This window comes from Cibotium barometz, chromosome 2, assembly GCF_041138505.1.
Source record: "Cibotium barometz isolate CiBa-2024 chromosome 2, ASM4113850v1, whole genome shotgun sequence".
Lineage (NCBI taxonomy): Eukaryota > Viridiplantae > Streptophyta > Polypodiopsida > Cyatheales > Cibotiaceae > Cibotium > Cibotium barometz.
The window spans coordinates 1,457,501-1,481,355 of record NC_141047.1 but is presented as its reverse complement, the minus strand read 5'-3'; the positions used below and the strand labels follow the sequence as shown (position 1 = coordinate 1,481,355).

The 23,855-nt window shown below is 45.0% G+C and overlaps 1 protein-coding gene across 3 annotated transcripts in view; it reads left to right on the top strand.

Annotated features, from left to right (window-relative positions):
* Positions 1-23,855, top strand: part of LOC147640542 (cytochrome b561 and DOMON domain-containing protein At3g07570-like) — a 33,589-nt gene that overhangs the window by 5,585 nt on the left and 4,149 nt on the right. For all 3 annotated transcript variants that reach the window (XR_015267972.1, XM_086812822.1, XM_086812809.1), the window contains exon 2: positions 13,168-13,582. Coding sequence is in view for 2 of the 3 variants with exons in the window: in XM_086812822.1 (XP_086668948.1) it covers positions 13,168-13,582 (415 nt within the window). In the remaining variant the exon portion in view is untranslated. The remainder of the gene's footprint in view (positions 1-13,167; positions 13,583-23,855) is intronic.

Here is a 23,855-nt window from a genome sequence, read left to right as displayed (position 1 = left end):
ACCGTATTCAAGAGATCATGGAGCTGATGTACACATATCTACGTGCAAGAACGGTTTCATCCACGAAACATTAAACTTGCTTTGACTGTCGATAGATGATCCTGGAGAGCTTGACTAGAAGCTTCTAGAAATGTGCGAGGTAGTTTGTTACTTGCTCACCTTGCTTCTTTTCGAGACAAAGTGCTCCCATTGCGACTTTAGCTCATAGTTATCGTCCAAAGAAACATATTGCTTCAAGTGTACCTTGTGGCAATCACTGAGGCAAGTAATGGAGTGGTGCTTAAGGTGGTTTTTTCAACACGAGAGGGAAACACTTGTCAAAGCCGTGCGCACCAAATGGAGTTGAAAACATCTGAACCACTTGTTCATTGCCAACATGGTAGCCATCTTGGGGGTCCAATTGGTGACGACTTCTTTGTCCATCTTCTTGTTGAACTTGGGAGGCTTCAAAAGCTTCAATAGATGAGTTCTTTCCTCACGGGGCATGGAGGAAGAACTCTGCAAATCGGTAGTCCCTTGGTGTTGAGCCAGTGAAGGCATGGGGAATTGTTGGGAGAATCCGATGGAGGGACTCTGCGAAGGAGACCATTGGTGATGTAAATGGCATGTCTTGTGTTGGCTATTAGAAGGCACATAACATTTACTACCGAAAAGCTCACTTGGTACATCTCCAAAGAAGTAAAATACTTGTCCTCGGGAGACATGCCACTTCACTCTCGGAATTGCTCAACACTTGCTTAGAAGTATGGGCCATCATAGACTTCAAATCTAGAACACCAGGTGTGTGTTGGGGAGTGTAAAAGGAAGAGGAAAGGATGGGCTGCGTTTTGTAAATTCTGTACTAGATATAGCTCGTGTGTGCAAGGGACGCTTGGCCAAAGGACAAGGAGGAGGACAAACGGACCAAGTAAAGGGCGGACAAAGGAAGCAAGCAAAGCAGCCTGTTGGCGCAACCAGACACGAGTGGAAGGTGCACCAGGGGGGTTTAGTGGCGGGCACTCAAAAGGCTAGATCCGGCAGAGCATAAGGCGGCGAGATTCATAAAGAAAAAAAAATGCAGGTTGTAGGCAATACACATTGGGCGGTCATATATAGCACATAAAAACATAGCAAAAGGGTGCCTCCAAGGGAGTAGTTAGGGCATTAAATACATCCAGGTATATGGGGCTTCCTTGTCTTAGTCAATTGGCTACATGCACCCTTCCTCCATCGTGCAAGGATGAAACCTTCGCCTAGTCCTTAATACAAAGGTGTGTTTGTTTTCTTTAAGTGCATCTGCAGCAGAAATAGAAGATGGAGTTTCGACAGATGTCAAAGAGCTCTTTGGTTTCATGGGAGAAATGATGGTCCATCAACGTGGATCTCTATAAGAATCTGGCAATATATACGATAGAGAGGAATGAGGAGATTATGTAGTGGTCGGAGAGCCAGTTGGGGCAGCTTGCCGACGAGATCCAAGCAAGAAAGGCAACACATTCAGTAGGGTAAGTCCATCCATAGATGCAGCTCAAGAGATGGGAGTGTTCGAAAGCTTTCAAGAGGAAGTAGTATTGGTGACGGAGTCCCCAAGTAAGAAGCCGATTGTGGAGGATGAGTCCAAGGAGCAGACACTACCAAGCTTGGAGGTAATCCAAACAGATAGAGAACAATCCATCCTTGAGTGCATTTTCTTTTAAGTGAACTTGAGATTTTTCTCTCCAAATCCATTGAGGAGGAGAATGAGATTAGTGTAGTTCTTGAGGAGGCAATGGTAGAGACATCATTGGAGACAACAGGTCCAGTAGCCATTCTATGGAGTTCAGACTGGTGTGGAGCAAAAGCGCGAGTTTGCTAGAAGATTCGTACTGAGGTGGAGCGATGGAGCATTAGTTGCACCAATGCTCCAAGTTAAGTAGAAGGGGATGTCATGTGCACTTTGTTGAGTGTGACGTGGAGATGCTTCTATCCCTTGGCCAGCGCAGAGGTGGAGTACGTGGTCGGATATATGTGTTTGTAAGGGATGTTGTGCTAGATCTTTGTAATATTATTTTGGCGCCCAATGAGCAGCAATGTGGACAGATGTCAAATCCCCAAGGATCTTCCCTCGTGATCGATCTTGGTTCGAAACTCGAATTCTGCAAACAAACGAACAACAAACAAGCAAGGGGGTGCAGGCCTGACTCACCTCCCAACCATGACAGCCGTGGGCGAGCCCACAGTCTTGGCTGTCCCCACCGAGCCACGAGCTGAGCTAACTAGGTTGACGTACCGACCAATCTCCTCCTCACGACGTCCCATACCGCCGCGAAGCTGCCCTCGCGGGCCTCGAGACTGCTGCCGGCCTCGGCTGCATAAAGCAGGTGCACGTCTGCACTAGATCCAGGCTCCAAGACCATATAAACAATTGCTCGATAAACTGCCGAGCTAATTGCGTAGCTGTAATATTCTTCCGGGTCGGTAAAAATCTAGCCATCTTTGTCAAGCGATCTACCACAACCCAAATAGAATCGTGGCCTTGATGTGTTCTTGGCAATCCGGTAATAAAATCCATGGAAATACTTTCCCATTTATTACCTGGGATTTGCAAAGGATGCAACAACCTAGCCTGTCTAAAGCGTTCAGCTTTATTTGCCTGACAAATCTGACACTTGAGAACATAATCTTCTACATACCCTTTCATCTTCGGCCAATAAAAAGTGTGTTTCACTAATGATAGCGTCTTGTGTACCCCAGGGTGTCCAGCAGAAGGGGCGTCGTGACACTCCCTTAGAATCTTGGACCTAATGTCCAGGATCTGTGGTACACAAATTTTGTCATTACGGAATAGTAAACCATTCCGAATCATCCACTGACCTCCTGCAGCCTGAATGGTAGACTGCTCAGTCACCGAGTCTTGGTCAATCAATGAGCTCCCGTCCTGGATCTTCTGCCAAAATGGACCAAAATGACTATCAGTCCTGCAAAGCCCTCTCAATGACTGAAATAAGTCAGTAGAAATCTCGGTGAACGACAAAGTATTCACCTCTCTAATCCGACTAAGCGCATCTGCAATATTATTCATGGACCCTTTCCGATAACGGATCTCAAAATCAAAATCTTGCATTAACTCTGCCCAACGAGCTTTCCTGCCTCTCAAATCATCCGCATCACACACATACTTGATTGACTGATGATCAGTCAATACCACAAACTTGGAGCCATATAAATAATGTCTCCAAACCTTGAGAGCATGAATCACAGCATAAAGCTCCTTCTCAAGGGTTGGCCAACGAGATTGAGTGTCATCTAGCTTTTTACTTTCAAAAGCAACCGGTCTACCATCTTGAAATAAAGCAGCCCCGATAGCATAGTCACTGGCATCAGTTTCAAGAACATAAGGCCGACTAGGATCAGGCAATGCTAAGATAGGTGCTTCCTTGACTTTATCTTTCAAAAGTCTGAAGGCCATATCCAAATCGTTATTCCAAGTGATAGGCTGATTGGACTTACGTCCACGACCTTTCAATAAGTCGGTCATTGGTAGTGTGAGCTGAGAGTACTCCCGTACAGATTTCCGAAGAAAAACAACAAAACCGAGAAAAGAACGAAGTTGTTTCACTGTTCGTGGTATGGGCCAGTCCAAAACCTTCTGAACTCGGTCATAGTCAATGCTCAATCCATCTCTAGTGATCTTGTGTCCCAAGTAAATGATGTCGGTCATAAAGAACTCACATTTACTCAATTTAGCATATAGTCGATTCTGTCTTAAAAGAGATAAGACAATCGTGAGGTGACTGACATGATCCTCAAGAGTACGACTATACATCAAAATATCATCCAGGAACACCACCACAAATTTCCCCGAAAAAAATCGTTCATCATTTGTTGGAAATTGGCTGGAGCATTGGTTAACCCAAAAGGTAATACGAGAAACTCGTAATGGCCATACCTAGCCCGAAAGGCGGTTCTTTCGACATGCCTTTCATGAATACGTATCTAGTGATAGCCAGTACGTAAATCTATCTTCGTGAAATATTTCGCTCCTGCTAACCGATCAATCAGGTCATCTGATCTAGGGAGAGGATAACGGTTCTTAATGGTCAGCTTGTTCAATCTCTTGTAATCTATACACATTCTCCAGGTATTGTCCTTCTTTCTCCTAAGTAACACAGGTGCATCCCAAGGTGATTTACTTGGACGGATCTGGCCCATCCTCAAATAATCTTCGAGTTGTTTAGCCAACTCATCTTCCTCAGCTTGGCTCATCCTATAAGGTGGAATACTCACAGGATGAGCACCAGGGATCAAGTCAATACGATGATCTACTGCCCGTTCAGGTGGTAAACCCGATGGCAATTCCTTAGGAAATACATCTTGAAACGAATCAAGTATCTTCTGTAATTCTTTGCTTTCAAACACACTTAATTCATTCACATCCATGGAAGGGATGAGAAAAGAAGAAAGTGGAATCAAGACACAATGGAAAGCAGTGTACAAAGAAGAATTCATTATATTTCCAAAATCAATTGTATTTACAAGAGGTCCCTGAGAGGGATGGATACAATCACCTAAAATACTATACTTGGTGTCCCTATGCTGAAAAGAAAAAATATGACTAGACCAATCTATCTGGACGTCAAGAGTCTTAAACCACTCAATCCCTAATAACAAGTCTACATTTTCCAGATGCATAACATAGCATTCCAGAGTATCTTTGTAGTCCTGAATCTGGATTGGAAGCATCTCCACCTTGCGATCCCAAACTTGTCTGCCCGCAGGTAGACGTACCTCATAGGTATGGTCGCTGAGTGTCGTGTCAAGACTCAATTTCTGCACAAGTTTGTAGTTAACAAAGTTATGCGAACTGCCAGGGTCTAACAGAATGTGAATTTTATGGCCATTCACTTCTCCATAAACTCGGAGAAGATCATGCATGCCAAATACCTTAGAATTGAACAGACAATCAGAACAAGTACTAGGGCGAGAAAGTACAGTAATTGACTTACCTGTCAAAGACAACTGGTTAGCTGCCTTTGGCTTGGGTCCTGCGTTTGACTTGGTACCCTTTTGCTTCGGGCACTCATTACGCATGTGTCCTTTTTCTTCGCAGATAAAACAACGTCCTTCCTTCTTGAGCTTCAAAGCCCTAAGGAGTCGTTTCTTCTTCGCTGGTGTCGAACTCGAATTCTTCGAAGGTTGGTCCGAAGACTTGCCTTCAGTCGTGTTAGCCATAGGTGCGGAGAACTTTCTTTTATGCTTGTTCCCCTGCTCGGTAACGGGTTTCGACTTGGAAGAGACCATCGTATCATCATAGATACGAGCTGAATGAATGGCCTCGTCCAATGTTTTGCATTTGTTATTTTTAACCTGTAATCGGTACGAGTCTGGTAAACCAGCTACGAAAAATCCCAAAAGGGTAGTGGGATCCATCTTTGTAGCTTTCATCTGCAAGTCACGAAACTTCTGGAGGTAGACCTCATAAGTGAGGTGCTGCGAGGTCATGGTCAAAGCTGAAAACCGGGCAACAACATCGTAATCATCCTCTTTCTTGAGGAATTCTTTCTTGAAAATGTCTTCGAATTGTGCCCAAGTCGTTGGCTTTGGGTTCAGTTCCTTCCACCAAAGCAAAGCTTTGCCGGACAGGAAACCTGCTGCTAACTGTATCTTCTTTCCATCATCATATGGATGAAACTGAAAGTGAACTTGCCACTTGTGTAGCCAAGTGTCCACGATCTCCTTGGTTCTCTGCTTTTGCTCGCCCCCGAACGGTTCCGGAGTAATATTGGGGCCTAAAGCTGAAGCCAAGGTATCCATTCCCGAGAAAGTAGAGAGGGTAGTGGTCAAGAGAGCGATGGAGTTCTGCAAAGCCTGCATCTGGGCTGCGATTTGTGCCTGACGTTCCGCCGAAGAAGCTTCGAGAGCTACTTTGAACTCTTGGAAATCTGATTTTGACACAAACTCGTCAAAAAGATCGGCATCAGTGCCTTCCGTAGCCGGCAAGCCTTCGCGTTCCACGAGGGGCTCCAACTCTGATTCTTGGGTCGACATCGTGAAGAGGGTACGTGAAGAGAAAATTCGATCTTTGCACAATGAAAGTGCGAGCGAACTCGAGAGCTTGAGAGCTTGAAAACTTGAGAACTCGAGAGATGTGTGGCAAGAAGTCCACGTGAGGAGGTTTATAAAGGTTTCCCAAAAGCCAAAAAAAAATCTCAAAAAGCTATGCTTAGCTTTTACTTTAGCTTTTGTGTTTTTTTTCTTTTTTTTTTCTTGAATAAATATATATATATATATGTATTTTAATATATATATATATGGATATATATATATTCTCTAGTCTTAAAAAATAAAAATAAAAACCTTGGAAACCTTAGAGAGAGGAGGACTTTTAAACCTTAAAAAAAAAAAAGTTTAAACTCCCCTAAAAAAAAACCCAAAAACGAAAGCACTAAAACGATGCTTTCCTTTCGTGTTTTTTTTTTTTGGCTTCCCTCTTAATCTGCTGGCGTCCGGGGCTACAGGCGTCTCCCGTCGGCGGCCAATTTACATGGCGGCTGCTGGCGTCACCAAGCTGCGGTCGTCAACCACAGCCGGCTGCCTGGTCGCCGTCGACGGCTGCTGCTCACACGCTGTCCTGCGCCTGCAAGAGTCCGCGTGGGCCTGGGTATGGCAACGTGGCTGGGCTGGCTACGCAGGCCTGGTCGCCTAGCGTAGGCCTGGCCTAGGCGCTGCCCGCGTTGGCTGCGTAGGCCTGGCCTAGGCGCTGCCTGGCTGGCTGCGCAAGTCGCCTGTCTTGGCATGCTTGGCCGCCCGACTGCCCTACAGGCCTAGTCCGCCAGGTGATGCACCCGCCCGCCTGCAACTTGCCTGCGTGCCTGCCACGTCTACAGAACCCCGCCAGCTCCTCTCTCGCTCTCTCTCTCATGCGCTCAACGAAAGCAACAAAAGCAACGTGCTTTTTCTCTCTTTTTTTTTCAGTTTCTCTCCCTGCAAGTTATGCGACTGCACAACAAAACAGGCTCTTCTTTGCAAAAGCAATCAACCCTATTAAAACTACCATCTCCCATCAACATGGGGTTCTTTGATGAAGAAAAACACATACAAAACTGAAAACTGCAGTATGCACAGAAAAAACAGCAAGTTTTTTTAACACATACCGTACTTCGACCTCTTCTTCTCTACCTACCGACTTGCTCGTTCACGAGGTATGCTCTGATACCACTGTCAAATCCCCAAGGATCTTCCCTCGTGATCGATCTTGGTTCGAAACTCGAATCCTGCAAACAAACGAACAACAAACAAGCAAGGGGGTGCAGGCCTGACTCACCTCCCAACCATGACAGCCGTGGGCGAGCCCACAGTCTTGGCTGTCCCCACCGAGCCACGAGCTGAGCTAACTAGGTTGACGTACCGACCAATCTCCTCCTCACGACGTCCCATACCGTCGCGAAGCTGCCCTCGCGGGCCTCGAGACTGCTGCCGGCCTCGGCTACATAAAGCAGGTGCACGTCTGCACTAGATCCAGGCTCCAAGACCATAGAGCTCTCACAATCTCGCGAGACTCTCTATGCACAATAACTAACCTTGGCCACCCTTTTATAGGCTCTTGGCCGGTCATCGGGCGTCCACACTTGGCCGCCCGCCCGTCCATACTTGGGTGCCCGCTCGTTAGTATATCCCTAACTCAGCTCGTCAATCAACCTGCCTAGTTCCAAGCTTCCCCAAGCCTCGAAACTAGTCTTGCATGCGTATAGCACACGGTAGATACCCACTGTGCACATGACAACAGAGTTATTGGGTTATTGTATGAACACACCTAGTTGGACATTATCATTAGTGCTGGTAGAGTTTGTAGTCAATTAACCAACATTAGACACTATAAATAGGACTCTAGGCTTTATTAGACACTATAAATAGGAGTCTAGGCTTTAGCCATATTCATTCTTTGATCATCTTTCAGTCATTGAGAACTAAGGAGCAGTGCTACTATTGAGTATTGGATCTATTCAACATTGTATATTTTTCATGTTAGTAATATATGGTTGATTAGGTCATCTCTCTCTACTGTGTATTGAGCATGAAGAACAATTCATAAACAGGCTTTCGCAATCACCATGTTACACTAATCCCAGGAGTTCATGAGGAACTATCTTTGTCTTCGGCTTGAACCATGCTTGAAGCAGTGCAGAAGAATCTGTTTTGGAAGCATCACTTTAGCTTCATCCACTATATCTGGTTTTGCTTGGTCTTTCACTTTTGAAGGGATCAGACGACCTGCATATGATAGAGCTGGTAGTCAACTCACCAACATTAGATACTATAAATAGGATAGTTATATTCATTCTTTGATCATCATTCAATCATTGAGAACTTAGGAGCAGCGCTACCATTGAGTATCTCTATTCAACATTGTATATTTTTCATGTTAGTAATACATGGTATATTAGGTCATCTCTCTACTGTGTATTGAGCATGAAGAAGAAGTGGTTTGAACATGGGTGCTAATTGCAATCAAATAATTCATAAACACGCTTTCGTAAGCACCATGTTACACTAACCCAAGAGTTTGTGAGGAACTGACTTTGTCTTCGGCTTGAGCCATGCTTGAAGCGGTGCAAAAGGATTTGTTTTGGAACCATCACTTTAGCTTCATTCACTATATTTGGTTTCGCTTAGTTTTTCACTTTTGAAGGAATCGGACTTGTATATGGTTTTATCTAATTGACATGGAACATATCGTGCATAGTCCAGCCTGGAGGTAGCTTCAACTTCATTGACATCTTGTTGATCTTTCTTTGGATAGGAAATGGTTTGAAGCTTTTGAATGATAACTTTGGGCATCGCTTGTCCACTTGTTTTAGTCTTTTCTTCATAATCTGAAGATAAATCCAATCTCTTTTCAAGAACTTTACATCCCTTGGGTCTTTGTTGGCTTGTCTAGTGTAGGTCTCCTGTACTTTAGCCAACGTGTCTTTAACTGATTTCAAAATCTCTTGGGAAGACTTCGTCATTTTATTCGCTTCTGGTACTTAAGACAAGGTTCTGGTCAATAGCGATTGTAATGGTCTTTCAAAAGTTGCTTCATATGGAGTCTTGCCAATAGCTGAAGAAAATGAATCATTCAAAATTGCTTGAAGTAAAGGCAAATATGATTCCCAATTATCTTGCTGATTGTGGACATAACACTTCAGCACATCAAAGGTCAATTGGTTGTAGATTTTTGTTTGTGGGTAAAATGCATTGGAAAAATTCAGTTTAGTATCAAAATTATCAAACAATGTCCTCCAGAAATGATTGGTAAACTTGGCATCTCAGTCTGACACTACGGTTCTAGGGATTTCGCTAATTGGGTATCAATGCCGAGTGAACAAATGGACAACATCTTCGTCCTGCATGGAATAAGTATAGTAAATTTACTAAATCTATCGACAATAGTTAAGCACTGAGTATTACGCTTATCTGGATTGGGAGGCAGATTTGTGACAAAGTCCATCGATATATCTTGGAAAGGTCCTTTGGAAATTGGTGAAGGTTGTAACAACCTTATCTTCTTCCCACAAGGAGCTTTCACTTTCTGACAAATGACACAGTGTTGCACAAGAGTAGACACGTCATGTCTCATTCTTGGCCATTAATATTGCCTTTCTAACTTCTCTTGAGTCGAATTGATGCCTTGGTGACCACCAGTGAAGGTGTCATGGAGAAGAGCTACCCTGAATGATCTCATGACATATAATCGTCCTTTGTAGAAAAGCCAACCATCTCATATCAAAAAGTGGCATGGTCTTGTGGCATCCAATGCTTGCTTATTGTGTATTGAATTCCTCGGAATCCGTGTATGTGCTTCATGTTATCTAATTCCATACCAATACTTGCTCCCATTGTGTACCGAATATCTCGAAATCCGTGTATGTGTGCTTTATGTTATCTAGTTCCGTATCAACAAGGTCGAGTCTATTAATGTCATTGTTCCCTTCCTGCTCAAAGCATCGGCCATTGGGTTAGCCTTTCCTAGAAGGTACTTGATCATACCACCAAATTACTGGAAGATTTGGCTTTAGCGGTGCTAACGGTCACTCCCTTGTGCACTTGGCATTGTCTGAATCCATTGCAATGCTTGATGGTCAGTGTGAACCTCAGATTCACGGCCATAAAGGAAATGCTTTCAGTGTTTCAGGGTGTGAATAGCTGTTAGGAGTTCTCGATCGTAGATCGAGTAATTCTTTTTTGCAGACAGTAACTTACGAGTTATATATGTTATTGGATGGCCATTTTGTTGCAACATAGCTCCAATCATGATGTTACTCGCATCGATGATTACTTGGAACAACTTATCCCACGAGGCAAGCGTTAGACAAGGCGCTTTTGACAAAGCCACCTTGAGGTTCTTGAATGTCTCCAATGCTCGTGGAGTCATTCAGATCCGCTGTCTTCTAGTCTTCACACCCTTTAGCAAATTGGTAAGATCCGTCGAGAGGTAAGAGAATTTGTTTATGTGGGTGGAGTATGCTTGGCATACATCCACAAAGGATTTGATGTCATATGCGGTATGTGTATCTTCCAATTGACAATCTTGGCCACGAGGATCGGAAGAACTAGGGACAGTCATTGGAGTCTGTGTGGGAGCTAGGCTCACCACGGAAGCCGTAGAGGGTAGGGTGGTTGTTTGTGGAGTGATAGTCTTCTTTGGACAATCCTTAGAAGTGTGTCCTTTTGTGTGACGAGAAACACCTACCCTCCTCCTTGTTCTAAGCTATCTCCTCAGCACTCAATTTCCCACCGGTCTTGCTTGCATGGGTCGAGTTCTTGGAGCCAGAGTCTCCCATGCTCTGTCCTAGGAAAGACCCTGTTTGGTTTTGGCCTTTTTCTGCCAGGGCGGTTACCGAAGGTTGGGAAGTCTTGGGCTTTCTGCCATTGTAATTCATTTTAGCACTCTGTGTAAGTGATAGTGCATCCTCGAAGGTGGTTGGTCGAAACATACACACTTTTCATTGGATTTGCGTGTCAAGGCCATAAAGGAACTGAACTGCTCTTTCTTGTCCTTGTTAGATATGCCCAATTGCAAACTGTAGGACTGGTTGCACATTTTGATGTGCCTCCTAAACTCGTTTTCGAGGCGCTCAAGGTAATGGGGCGGTGGAAACCGCCCTTAAGATCAAGGACAAACTCGTCCCAGACATAAGTGGCTATACCTAATCTAGTGTGGGCATGAGCCCACTAGTTCCACCAAGGAATGGCATGACCTTCCAAATACCAACTAGTCAAGATCACTCTGTTAGTTAACTCTTGCTAACTGCAGCAAAATAAGCTTCAAATTGATGCAACTAGGAATAAAGAGTTGTGGGGTCGAGTTTACCACTATACTAACTGAAGTTCATCCTTTCGGGGGATGACTCGAGGAAGTCGCTGGTGTCTCTTGCATCAAAACCGTAAGAAATTTTTCGTGCTCAACGCGTCTCATGACATCTTCTTTTGTAGCATCACGAGATGCTGTTGCATGGTCTTCTATCAATCGAATCTCCATTGCTCGCATATGCAACTTGAGGGTCGAAACTTGGTTGCGGTCGTAACCCCTCAAAAGGGTCCTCCGGTAGAGGATCTGCTATTGAAATCTGGAAAATGGAAGAAGAGGGAGGAGGAGACGGAGAAAAAGGGGTTGGAAAATGGGTGTGCTCTTCCAAGGCCAAGATTTGTCCTCTTGCTCTTCCAATTTGGTGCTCTGTTCTGCAATTGCTCGCATCATCTGTCGGAACATATACAAACATGTCCATGCAGCATTCAGGTGTGGGATGCATGTGACAGTTATATGATCAACATAATAGATGGGAAGAGTAGCTCCCAGGAGTCTAGGTGACTCTAAATGATAGTGTCATCAGCTAGAAGATGCAACAAGTCAAAGCTAGCAGAAGGTGGGGGACACACATTTTGCAGCCATACCACAAAAGGTTCTAGCCTTGTATAGCTTTAGAGCAGCAGTTAAAGTCAGTAATGCACATTATTCAAGAGCTCAGATCTTGTTCAGATTTGAGCAACGATAGTATATATTGGTCGCTTGGAAATATACTTCCTCCACTCTTGTTCATTTGCAGTTAAACGATTTAGTCGTGATTAGCTAATTAGTAGCTAACATTGTTTAGTCAGAATTGATCAAGTCACGTTTCCGCAATGCATGTAACACATTATCTTCAGGTACTTTGCACTAGGGACTGAAGATAGACATGTACCTTCATTATCGATTGTTTTTACAACTTTAATTACAGTACGTTGTGGAGATTTGGTGACACGTGTCACTCAGAGTCTCATAACTTTGTGAACAAAAGCTGGACACACTATCCATTATGTCCATATCAAACAGTACTCAGCTGCATAGGACAGGCCTCTACTATCCATTTGGCTTTCTTCACAGCCTGGACTTGAATGCAGCCGACCTGTATCTGACATGCAACAGCCTGTACATGTCTATGTGGTAGTCCACCCATGGGGCAGATGCCCATACAACAGTATGAACAGCAGCTCGGCTATCAGTGCGATGGTTGATCTTCCCATGAAAGGCAGGAACGTCAGCCCGAACACCTCTTATCTGTACATTCAGGAAGGTCTATACAGGTTGTACAGAGAGTATGGATTTCCATACTACAGACCATACAGCAAGGGTTGAAAACTCCTCTCTCTCTCCTGCCATTGGAGTAATAAATTCAAAGAATTCAAAAGCCAAAAGTCAATTAAGAACAGAAAGACATGTTTTTAATTGGTTTTTGCTTTACTATTCGCTGTTGTGTTGCTTTTTGGTTCTACACGTGCCAGAATCAAGCAAGAGTGGACTCAGAATGATCCTCTTTTTAAGCTCTTCCATCTTTGGTATTGTCATGACTTGCCAGTATTGAGTCATGCCTGGTGACAATCACGTCTGCTATAGATTTTTATGTGATGATCATAATTTTGACTTAAGGGGTGAAATCACTTGTTATTTGTACTCTTTCTTTAAGTTACATTTTGGTAAACTCTTTGTTTTACTTAGCTAGTATCTCTGTAGTGGCACATGGAAGGGAGAGAAGATGTGTGATCACATTGTTTGGTATTCTTGCCATTATTGCATTCTGAATTGCTTTTTTCAAGTGTAATTTGTAAATGCCTTTAAATTCAATATGAATGCTGAGAATGTGAATTGTAATCCATATATTGAAATTATTTAAGAAAATCTCACTGTAACAGCATTACTACGACAAGTCCCTACAAAGGCTGAGCATTTTGTTGTCTGCAAACACTGCAACAAATTGGTTTGCCATGGGGTTTTCTCCTACAGGGTCTATGGTTGGCTCAAGCGCCATGGTGGGATATATGTCTATTGGTGGAGATGGTGTCCTTTATCAATACTATCTGGCAGGTAGAACGAGTGATCAAGTTCTTCCACACGAGGGAAACTTGACAGTGGCTCCACATTCAACAGTCGTGACACTCCAAAATCAGACTATGTATATGGCATTTCAGATAGATATAAGTGACTCCTTAGCAGCATCTAGTAAGGTCATTTATGCCTATGCACGCAATGGTCAGATACCCAACGAAACTGGCTATATCGAAGGAATTCATCGAGCAAAGTTTGAAATGTCCTTTGACTTCACAACAGGTCAGTATGAAGTGAACACAGGTTCCTTCATTTTCTTAATATGCATTTTTGTTCAAAATGTGATGTTGAGAAAAAATAACAATGCAACTTAGCATTAAGAGACTTTGATTTTTTCTTAAGAAATTGATGTTTTATCTCTCTCTCTCTCTCTCTCTCTCTCCCCTGACCAGACCGCACACATTGGCAGCCCCTGTGCCACCCCACCGCTCAGGCATCACCCCAGATAGAGTGATCCAGGTGCAGCGAGCTAGACACCTGAGACACCCTGGTCCAAGGAGATGCTCCACTTCACGGCTTCAGATCAGAGATATCATCCAGAGACCCAAGAGTGCCCCTCCACACAGTGAACATGGAGCGTCTATATACAGCCACAAATGCTGAGAACCCACTTTGATCCCATCATACATTGTATAATTGTACCATTGGCTTTTACATGGTTGTGATCAACCATGCTACAGGGAGAAGGTCAAATGCTTTGTAGAAGTCCATAAAGCAGGAATAAAGTTTTCATCCTCTTCCTCCTCTTAAGTGTTCTCTCTCCATTGCAGCTCTAATAATGAAGATGGGGTCAGGGTCAAGCATCAAGTGATCCCGCTGAAAGGGTGCTTGATATGTCTCAACTGCCGAGCGAAATATATTAGTTATCAAATGGTCAATCATAATGGTGCAACAATTCCATGGATTCATAGGACCCCCTGGCTTACAGATGGTAACCAGGTCTGCCATCTGGTGAAGAGGGCTTCCCACAGATACACAGGGGAGTGCAGTGGAATCAGTGATCACACATACTCCACACACAAAAGTCCCAAACTATTGCTATGTATTATGCACAAGAAAGAAGTAATGCAACTGAAATTCAAGTACAAGATGTGGTTGAGAATGAAGACATCTAATCACTGCCCTATGACCTACTCTACACTCCTAGCTAGCACTTCGCCTACAGAGAAACACTGTGGAGTCCAACACTAAGGAAAGCAGATGAATATGATGATGACTTGGCTATTCATGTATATATATGCACCAATGCTCCTGGTCGGCCAGTAGTATTGATGTTGGCCACTTGTAACCGACCACCACGTCATCAATGCCACATCACCACTACCACATGGCAATTGCACATGTCACTTGTGATGCCCAACTCTGCCTGTCAGTTGTTATCTGATGTCCAACTGTGGCTTGCATACTTGTAGATGTGTCACATTCTCCCCTACTTGCATCACAACTGTCCTCAACAGCCGGGAACGTGGGGAGTGTCGTGATAAGCTCTCAACAACGAGCGAGACTCGTTCATGAACCGATCCTCTTCAAACCAGACTGCCTGATGAATAGGGTAGCCCTTGAACTTGAGGACATATTGGAGCTCCTTTCAATGAGAATCCTCCTGTGGCTTGCATACTTGTAGATGTGTCACATTCTCCTCTACTTGCATCACAACTGTCCTCAACAGCATGGCCTCTTGATAAGCTCTCAACAACGAGCGAGACTCGTTCATGAACCGATCCTCTTCAAACCAGACTGCCTGATGAATTGGGTAGCCCTTGAACTTGAGGAGATATTGGAGCTCCTTTCAATGAGAATCCTCCTTGTATTGTTGCAAAACAACTTGCTCAGGTAGTAAGACCTCATGTAATCCTCCGTCATCCACGAACTCGGGTTCATCCTCATCCAACGGGGCACTCGGCTCTAGCCCATGTTACTCTACAAGGTTTTTCCAGCAACCATATTAGTGCGACCCTCTTCAAGGGTGAAGGGGAGTCACCGAGGCTCCCCCACTTGCCTTGTCCTTGTCATCCTTGGCCTTGGATTGGCTACCCTTGTCTTTGCCTTTCTACTGCCCCAGTTGTTAAATCCTAGACTTGCACTCTCACGTCTCTAGGGTTGTAGCAAGACGAACCGCATTTGAAAGATCACGGGGCTGAAGTGCACAACCATCTATGTGCAAAGACGGTTTCAAACCATCCACAAGTCGCTCAACCTCCTCCGACACCCAGACGGTCATTGGGAGCATGAGCAAAACCTTCCAAGAACGAGCGAGAGAGTCGGTTACGATTCACCGAGTTTCTTCATAAATCCCTCCCATTGTTTCTTCAATTCACGCTATTAATCTACAAAGAATAAACTACTTCAAGACCACCAATTGGACCCACGAGATGGTTTCCACATTGGTAGCAGTAGGTGGTTCAGATATTTTTCAGCTCGATTTGGTGAATACGGCTTTGACGGGTGCGGCTCTCCTGTGGTGGGAAGATCACCTTAGGCACCACTCGAGGACTTGCCGGATGGAGAAGAAGACTTCTCTGTCCATCTTCTCATTGAACTTGAGAGGCTTCAGAAGCTTCAATAATTGACCTCGCTCCTCACGAGCATGGAGAAAGAACTTGGAAAATTAATAGTCCCCCGACGTTGAGACGATGAAGGTGAGTGGGAGCTGTCCAAAGAATCTGATGGAGAAGGACTTCACGAAGAAGACCGTCGATGACGTGAACTACATCTCTCCTACTAACTACATGCAGAATGATGACTGTCGGACTGGAAGCAAAGCTACATCCTTGCTTGCATCCAAAGGAGTTAAAACTCCTCATCTAGAAAATTGTCACTTTGTCCTTGGAATCGTCCAACACTTACTAGGTGCTCGAGGTGCCATCCAGCCAAGACGACAGTTATACCCTCCATTTTAGCCGCATGTGTGTCCATAGATGCCTTCATGCTAAGAAGCAAGTCAATGAGTTGTGAATCCATGACAAATATTAAGTGATCAAGGACCACATAAGGGATTTCAACCTCGCTCAATGAGGTAAGCGACTAGCAAGACAAACCGAACTTGTGTACTCTTGGAATCTAAGTGCTCTATCCTATCCAAGCAATCAACGCATACAGGTGCCAGAAAAGAAAAGAAAAATTGCAAGTTCTCTAGACTCTAATAACAAATGTAGAACACTTGTGCCTATGTGCTAGGATTTCCCAGAGACAGAAAGAGGAGTGTGGCAGAATCACACATACAACACACACACTAGTATTGATCCTTATTATGTACAAGGAAGAAGTGATACAACTGAAATTCAAGTACAAGATGTGGTTGAGAATGAAGACATCAAATCACAACCCTGTGACATACTCTACACTCTTGACTAGCACTTCGCCTATAGAGAAACGCTCTGTGAAGTCCAACACTGAGAAAAGCAAATGAACATGACAATTTCGCTACCCATCTATATATATGCATCAATACCCTTGGTCAACGTGTAGTTCTGTTGTCTGCCAGTTGTACCCAACTACCACATCGTATGTGTAGGTGTGTCACAATGATCTTGTTGAAAGGGTGCTTATGCCTCAACTGCTGAGCGAAAAATATTAGTTATGCTTTTTACTTTCAAAAGCAACCGGTCTACCTTCTTGAAATAAAGCAGCCCCGAAAGCATAGTCACTGGCATCAGTTTCAAGAACATAAGGCTGCCGACTAGGATCAGGCAATGCTAAGATAGGTGCTTCCTTGACTTTATCTTTCAAAAGTCTGAAGACCATATCCAAATCGTTATTCCAAGTGATAGGTTGATTTGACTTACGTCCACGACCTTTCAATAAGTCGGTCATCGGTAGTGTGAGCGGAGAGTACTCCCGTACAAATTTCCGAAGAAAAACAAAAAAACTGAGAAAAGAACGAAGTTATTTCACTGTTCGCGGTATAGGCCAATCCAGAACCTTCTGAACTCGGTTATAGTCAATGCTCAATCCATCTCTAGTGATCTTGTGTCCCAAGTAAATCATGTCGGTCATAAAGAACTCACATTTACTCAACTTAGCATATAGTCGATTCTGTCTCAAAATAGATAAGACAATCGTGAGGTGTCTGACATGATCCTCAAGAGTACGACTATACATCAAAATATCATCCAGGAACACCACCACAAATTTCCCCAAATGTTCACGAAAAAAATCGTTCATCATTTGCTGGAAATTGGCTGGAGCATTGGTTAACCCAAAAGGTAATACGAGAAACTCGTAATGGCCATACCTAGCCCGAAAGGCGGTTCTTTCGACATGCCTTTCATGAATACGTATCTAGTGATAGCCAGTACGTAAATCTATCTTCGTGAAATATTTCGCTCCTGCTAACCGGTCAATCAGGTCATCTGATCTAGGGAGAGGATAACGGTTCTTAATGGTCAGCTTGTTCAATCTCTTGTAATCTATACACATTCTCCAGGTATTGTCCTTCTTTCTCCTAAGTAACACAGGTGCATCCCAAGGTGATTTACTTGGATGGATCTGACCCATCCTCAAATAGTCTTCGAGTTGTTTAGCCAACTCATCTTCCTCAGCTTGGCTCATCCTATAAGGTGGAATACTGACATGATGAACACCAAGGATCAAGTCAATACGATGATCTACTGCCCGTTTAGGTGGTAAACCCAATGGCAGTTCCTTAGGAAATACATCTTGAAATGAATCAAGAATCTTTTGTAATTCTTTGCTTTCAAACACACTTAATTCATTCACATCCATGGAAGGAATGAGAAAAGAAGAAAGTGGAATTAATACACAATGGAAAGCGGTATACAAAGAAGAATCCATTATATTTTCAAAATCAATTGTATTTACAAAAGACCCTGAGAAGGATGAATACAATCACCTAAAATACTATACTTGGTGTCCCTATGTTGAAAAGAAAAAATATGACTAGACCAATCTATCTGGACGTCAAGAGTCTTAAACCACTCAATCCCTAATAACAAGTCTACATTTTCCAAATGCATAACATAGCATTCCAGAGTGTCTTTGTAGTCCTGAATCTGGATTGGAAGCATCTCCACCTTGCGATCCCAAACTTGTCTGCCCCGCAGGTAGACATACCTCATAGATATGGTCGCTGAGTGTCGTATCAAGACTCAATTTCTGCACAAGTTTGTAGTTAACAAAGTTATGCGAACTGCCAGGGTCTAGAAGAATGTGAATCTTATGGCCCTTCACTTCTCCATAAACTCGGAGAAGATCATGCAAGCCAAATACCTTAGAATTGAACAGACAATCAAAACAAGTAATAGGGCGAGAAAGTACAGTAATTGACGTACCTGTCAAAGACAACTGGTTAGCTGCCTTTGGCTTGGGTCCTGCGTTTGACTTGGTACCCTTTTGCTTCGGGCACTCGTTACGCATGTGTCCTTTTTCTTCGCAGATAAAACAACGTCCTTCCTTCTTGAGCTTCAAAGCCCTAAGGAGTCGTTTCTTCTTCACTAGTGTCGAACTCGAATTCTTCGAAGGTTGGTCCGAAGACTTGCCTTCATTCATGTTAGCCATAGGTGCGGAGAACTTTCTTTTATGCTTATTCCCCTCCTCGGTAACGGGTTTCGACTTGGAAGAGACCATTGTATCATCGTAGATACGAGCTGAATGGATGGTCTCGTTCAATGTTTTACATTTGTTATTTATAACTTGTAAACGATACGAGTCTGGTAACCAGCTACGAAAAACCCCAAAAGAGTAGTGGGATCCACTGTCAAATCCCCACGGTTCCCCTCGTGATCGATCTTGGTTCGAAACTCGAATCCTGCAAACAAACGAACAACAAACAACAAAGGAGATGCAGGCCTGACTCACCTCCCAACCATGACAGCCGTGGACGAGCCCACAGTCTTGGCTGTCCCCACCGAGCCACGAGCTGAGCTAACTAGGATGACGTACCGACCAATCTCCTCCTCGCGACGTTCCATACCGCCACGAAGCTGCCCTCGCGGGCCTCGAGACTACTGCCGGCCTTGGCTGCGCAAAGCATGTGCACGTCTGCACTAGATCCAGGCTCCAAGACCATAGAGCTCTCACAAACTCGCGAGACTCTCTATATTACAATAACTAACCAATGTCAAACTGTGCCACAAATGCTAACACTTTGGAAGCATCATGCTCTCCATGAAAAACATCAAACTTAACGGACTTGTTACCTGCTTTAAATTTCTTGAGCTTTCTGGCATGAGGCTCATGGTCCTCTCTTTTTCTTTTTCCCTTATCCAATGGGGTAGCCCTATCTCCATGGACTCCATGGGTCATCATGGAAGTTTCATGAAGCACGGTGGCATGTGCTTCACGAACCTAAGAATCAGATGCATGTGACCTTCCTGCATAAGGCAATGTCTCTCCATGAGACAACTCAATAGGCAAGGCTCTTCTAGTGGCAGACCTGTCACCCCCTCCATGGGATACATGCCTTGAATACATGTGACCATCATGTCCTCCATGAGTACTAGTATACATATACCTTCCCTGTCAACCTTTGTGTCTTGTGGAAAAGATGCATGACGAGAGGTGGCTGTTACCTCTTCCCTTTGCATAAATGACCTCAACCTTTGAGATGCGAGATCTCCATGCTTCAAGCGAGGTGGATTTTTGAATTTCAGCTCTCCATCTTCCCCCTCTTTGATGTCACCTTTGCAGAGGAGGTAGGAAGATGCCAACTCCCTTGGCTTCTTGCCCACTTCTCGTGCCATGGACTCAAAATTCATGTCTACCATTGCATCGGCTTTCCTTGCTTCAATGGCACTTTGCACATGGGAATCTTCATGCAAAAATTTAAGCACTTACTCTTGTGCCTACAAAAGCTTTCTCATGTGCTCCAATTCAGTCCTCATTGCATCAAGCTCTTCTTCTTGCATAACTGTCTTTCCACGAGACAATTGTCCCCTTGAATCACTATCATTTACCCTCTCAAGGAGCTTGTGCCTTCCCTGTAAAGCATCAGAACCACGCGAGGCACTTAATGGGCCCCTCGAATTAGGCACTTCCAAAGGGTTGCCTTGGTTGTCCATTGTGTTAAGTGTGCTAGAAGCGGGGTGTCCAATACACATGTTTGTTTCCCCAGTAAGAAGAGGAAAATAACCGTGCTCTGATACCAATGAAACCGATCCCATCAAGTGGGAATAGACTCCGTTGGACACCCACACGCGTAATAGCACAACTTAAATTTCACAATATAATTAAACAACTCAATAACAACTGAAAACTGAAATGAAATGTTGATCAATGGACACCAAAACTGGGGCCGGAACGGGCTGACCCCCCCCTCAATATATGATATATTATTGGGAGTATTTAAAAGATACAATGCTCCATGGGTTCAATGAACCAGATGATGTCCATGTACAACTGAGATGAAAACAATTACCAAACAAGAGACTTGAAGTAGACGTTCGAAGGAGAGCGATCCACTTGAAGAAGTCTAGTCTCTACGGTCCTGTGTCTTCACTGGAATCCGTAGAGCGCGCCCCACTGGTGTTCCAGGACCACGCACAAACAGGCGCTCCCGTACTAACACTTGGCTCTCCCGATCTCGGCACCCATGGACCGTGGTTCTCCAGAAGCTAGGACTACCCCGGCACCGAACGGGTGTTAGCAGCAGAGAGTATCTCTTATAAGATTTACATCAAAGTCCTTTGCTTAAATCTCAATACCCTTACCTTGCAAAATAATGGATATGGCCTTCAGAAGTTGTAGGCACCCACGTATGAAAGGAGAAGTCTCCATTGCTCCTGTTGCTACCAGCCCGCAGGTGAGAGAGTCGCCTGTAGCTCGCTAGTGGGAGAACAAATATCAGAGGCGCCTAAGTGCAGCTGCATAGGCCTAGAGAAGGACACCTGGGCGCAGCCGCCTGCTAGCAAGAGAGAGATAAGTCCTGTGCGCAGCCGCCAGCAAAGTGGAGTGGGTGGTGTCTGGGCGCAGCCGCTTGCTGGCAAGAGAGGAGCGAGGTTCTGCATGCGGTCACTTGCAGGGCAAGAAGACAACCGACTGCAGGGCAAGATGAAGGTGGCGTCTAGGCGCAGCCGCCTGCTGACCAAAGAGTGGTGTGTCTGGGCGCAACCGCCTGCTGGCCAGAGAAAGATGTCTGGGAGCAGCCGCCTGCTGGCCAGAGAGTGGCGTGTCTGTGCACAACCGCCAGCAAAGTGGAGTGGGTGGTGTCTGGGCACAGCCGCCTGCACAATCGAATTCCCTAGCTGGATGAAGCGGTCGCCTATATGTAAGCGTTGGAGAGGGCACACGTCCCACAGCTGGCCAGCCCACCTTGCTTGCATGGAGACGGCCAGTTTCAAAGGTTCCAAGGTGGGGGGTGGGTAGGTGGCCATGCACCCACCCCCACACACACGAGGGGTTCCCTTACCCACCATGACCCAAACATGGGTGCCCAAAATGGGTGCCCACCCTTCTAAAAGTACTATGAAATATTGGGAAGGGTGCCCACTCATTAATGAGTGTGAACTTGCAACCTTATAAAAACAAAGGTTAAAAAGAATGCTATAAAATAAACAAGTGCAATACACTTACCACCTGTTCACACGCAACAAAACTCGTCAGAAGACAGAGCAAACTTCACGACTCATTGGCAAGCGTCCCCGCTCAGTAAGTGGCACGTCAAACAGGCAAACACAAGAATACAAGACATGCAAAAATAGTTCCAAACATGCAAAACATGAATGCATGTGCAAACAGTATCATGGACATATCTCCCGTTCATGGAACAAGTACTAAACATTTCTGTTGGACACAATGATGGCACGACAGAAAACATAAATCCCGGTCTTCCTATGGAGTGACAGTCCTATAGGTAAGACACAAATCCAGGCACGAGCCTCTCTATGGAGTGACAATCCCATAGGCAAGACACGATACAAAACTGGCTCTTCCATGGCGTGACAATCCCATGGATAAAACACAATCCAGGTCATACACGGGTGGCACCAGTCTGGCTCCCGTCCATGTTATGCAACAATACTAGCCCCTTCACACGAGACACCGGCCTGGCCTCAAGTGAACGAGACACAAATCTGGAGATGGACCAAATGGTCGGCCAATTGGTGACATTTTGGGTAGGCTCAGCACCCGCCCCAACTTGACACCCAATCGAGGCTTTCCAGTGGATTTCGAGGGGCAGTCCAATTCGCTATCTTGGTTGCCAAGTTGGCATTGACATTTCTCCATAGCAACAGCTCGCCCCTCTTCTTCTGAGCATTTGGAAGAAACTTTTATATTGGAGTTCTATGAGGCTCTCCCTAGCAGGTAGAGTGATGGTGGCGAAGGCATGGATTGGCCAGGTACAGTGGTTCATCAGGAACTTTCTATGGGCCAACAATGATGGGAGGCCAGCCAAGGCCAAGGTGGCATGGAGAGTGATCATTCAGCCACGTAGTAGTATAGGGAGGCTTGGCCTCATTAACCCTGCTATTCAAAGCCATGCCTTGTTGGGTAAGCTGATCGTTAGAGGACTCCTTCTCGGTGGTGAGCCCTAGAAGGATTTCCTCTTGGCTCAGATTTCAGCCCGCACCCCAAGTCGAGGGGACCCTTGGCCATAAAGTACCAAATGGATTTTCACAAAGATGTGGATCCGTGGTTTTAGCCCAACTTTTGAGGACAAATTTGCAACAAGCTTTCTTCGAGCTTGGGATCACCTTAGGCCAGCCCTTAGGCAAATAGCTCCGACAACCTCAGAGGAGCGGCTTCGGCAACCTTTGGTTTGGAAACCCTTGATCCATTTACCCAGTGGCCACATGTTAGGGGCCCGACCTCATGTATCATGTGGCACCTTGAGCATAGGACCAACCAGGTCCCTTGGAGATTGGATCGCACACACGCAATTACCCCCAGATACGCAAGAGAGGCCTGGTAAGGGTCCGGGGTAGAGCCAAGCTCAATAGACATCGATTCAGCTATCCCTCAAGAGTGGCTGACTCCTATCCCAGACCCGACTCCCCCACTGTAGCTAGGTGTGTTTACTAGGCATGTGTTTACCATGCTCACTTTTTCTATTCGATCCCATGGCAGACTAGAGAGATCCGAGCTTCCCTCGAAGGATTTCAGTGGTTGCACATTGTAGAGGGTGAGGGTGATTGATTTTCGAGCACGGGAGTGACACGTAGACCCAGAACTGGCCAAGGTGGCTAGGGAGAGATTCAGGCAGCTATGGATATGGGAGTGGCGACCTCTCACACGCCTACAGTGGGACCTAGAAGAGTGGACTTGGCATGACCCCGCAGATCGGGAGGAGACCCTCGATGCCCCCTCCTTTGCATACACAACACAGCAGGATCCAAATGCCAGAGATCGCACATTGGCAATCTCAAGGCCTCTCACAGCGCTTCCTTTCAGATTTTTGGAAGAGGTTTTGGGATAGTGTTCGGCCTAGAAAGATCATTCTCTTTCTTTGGTTGATGGCGCGCAGGAGCTTGGCGGTCGGTACTTGGCTGGCAGTTGGAGGCTCGCCAACAGCTTGCCCGCAGTGCGGCCACCCTCAAGG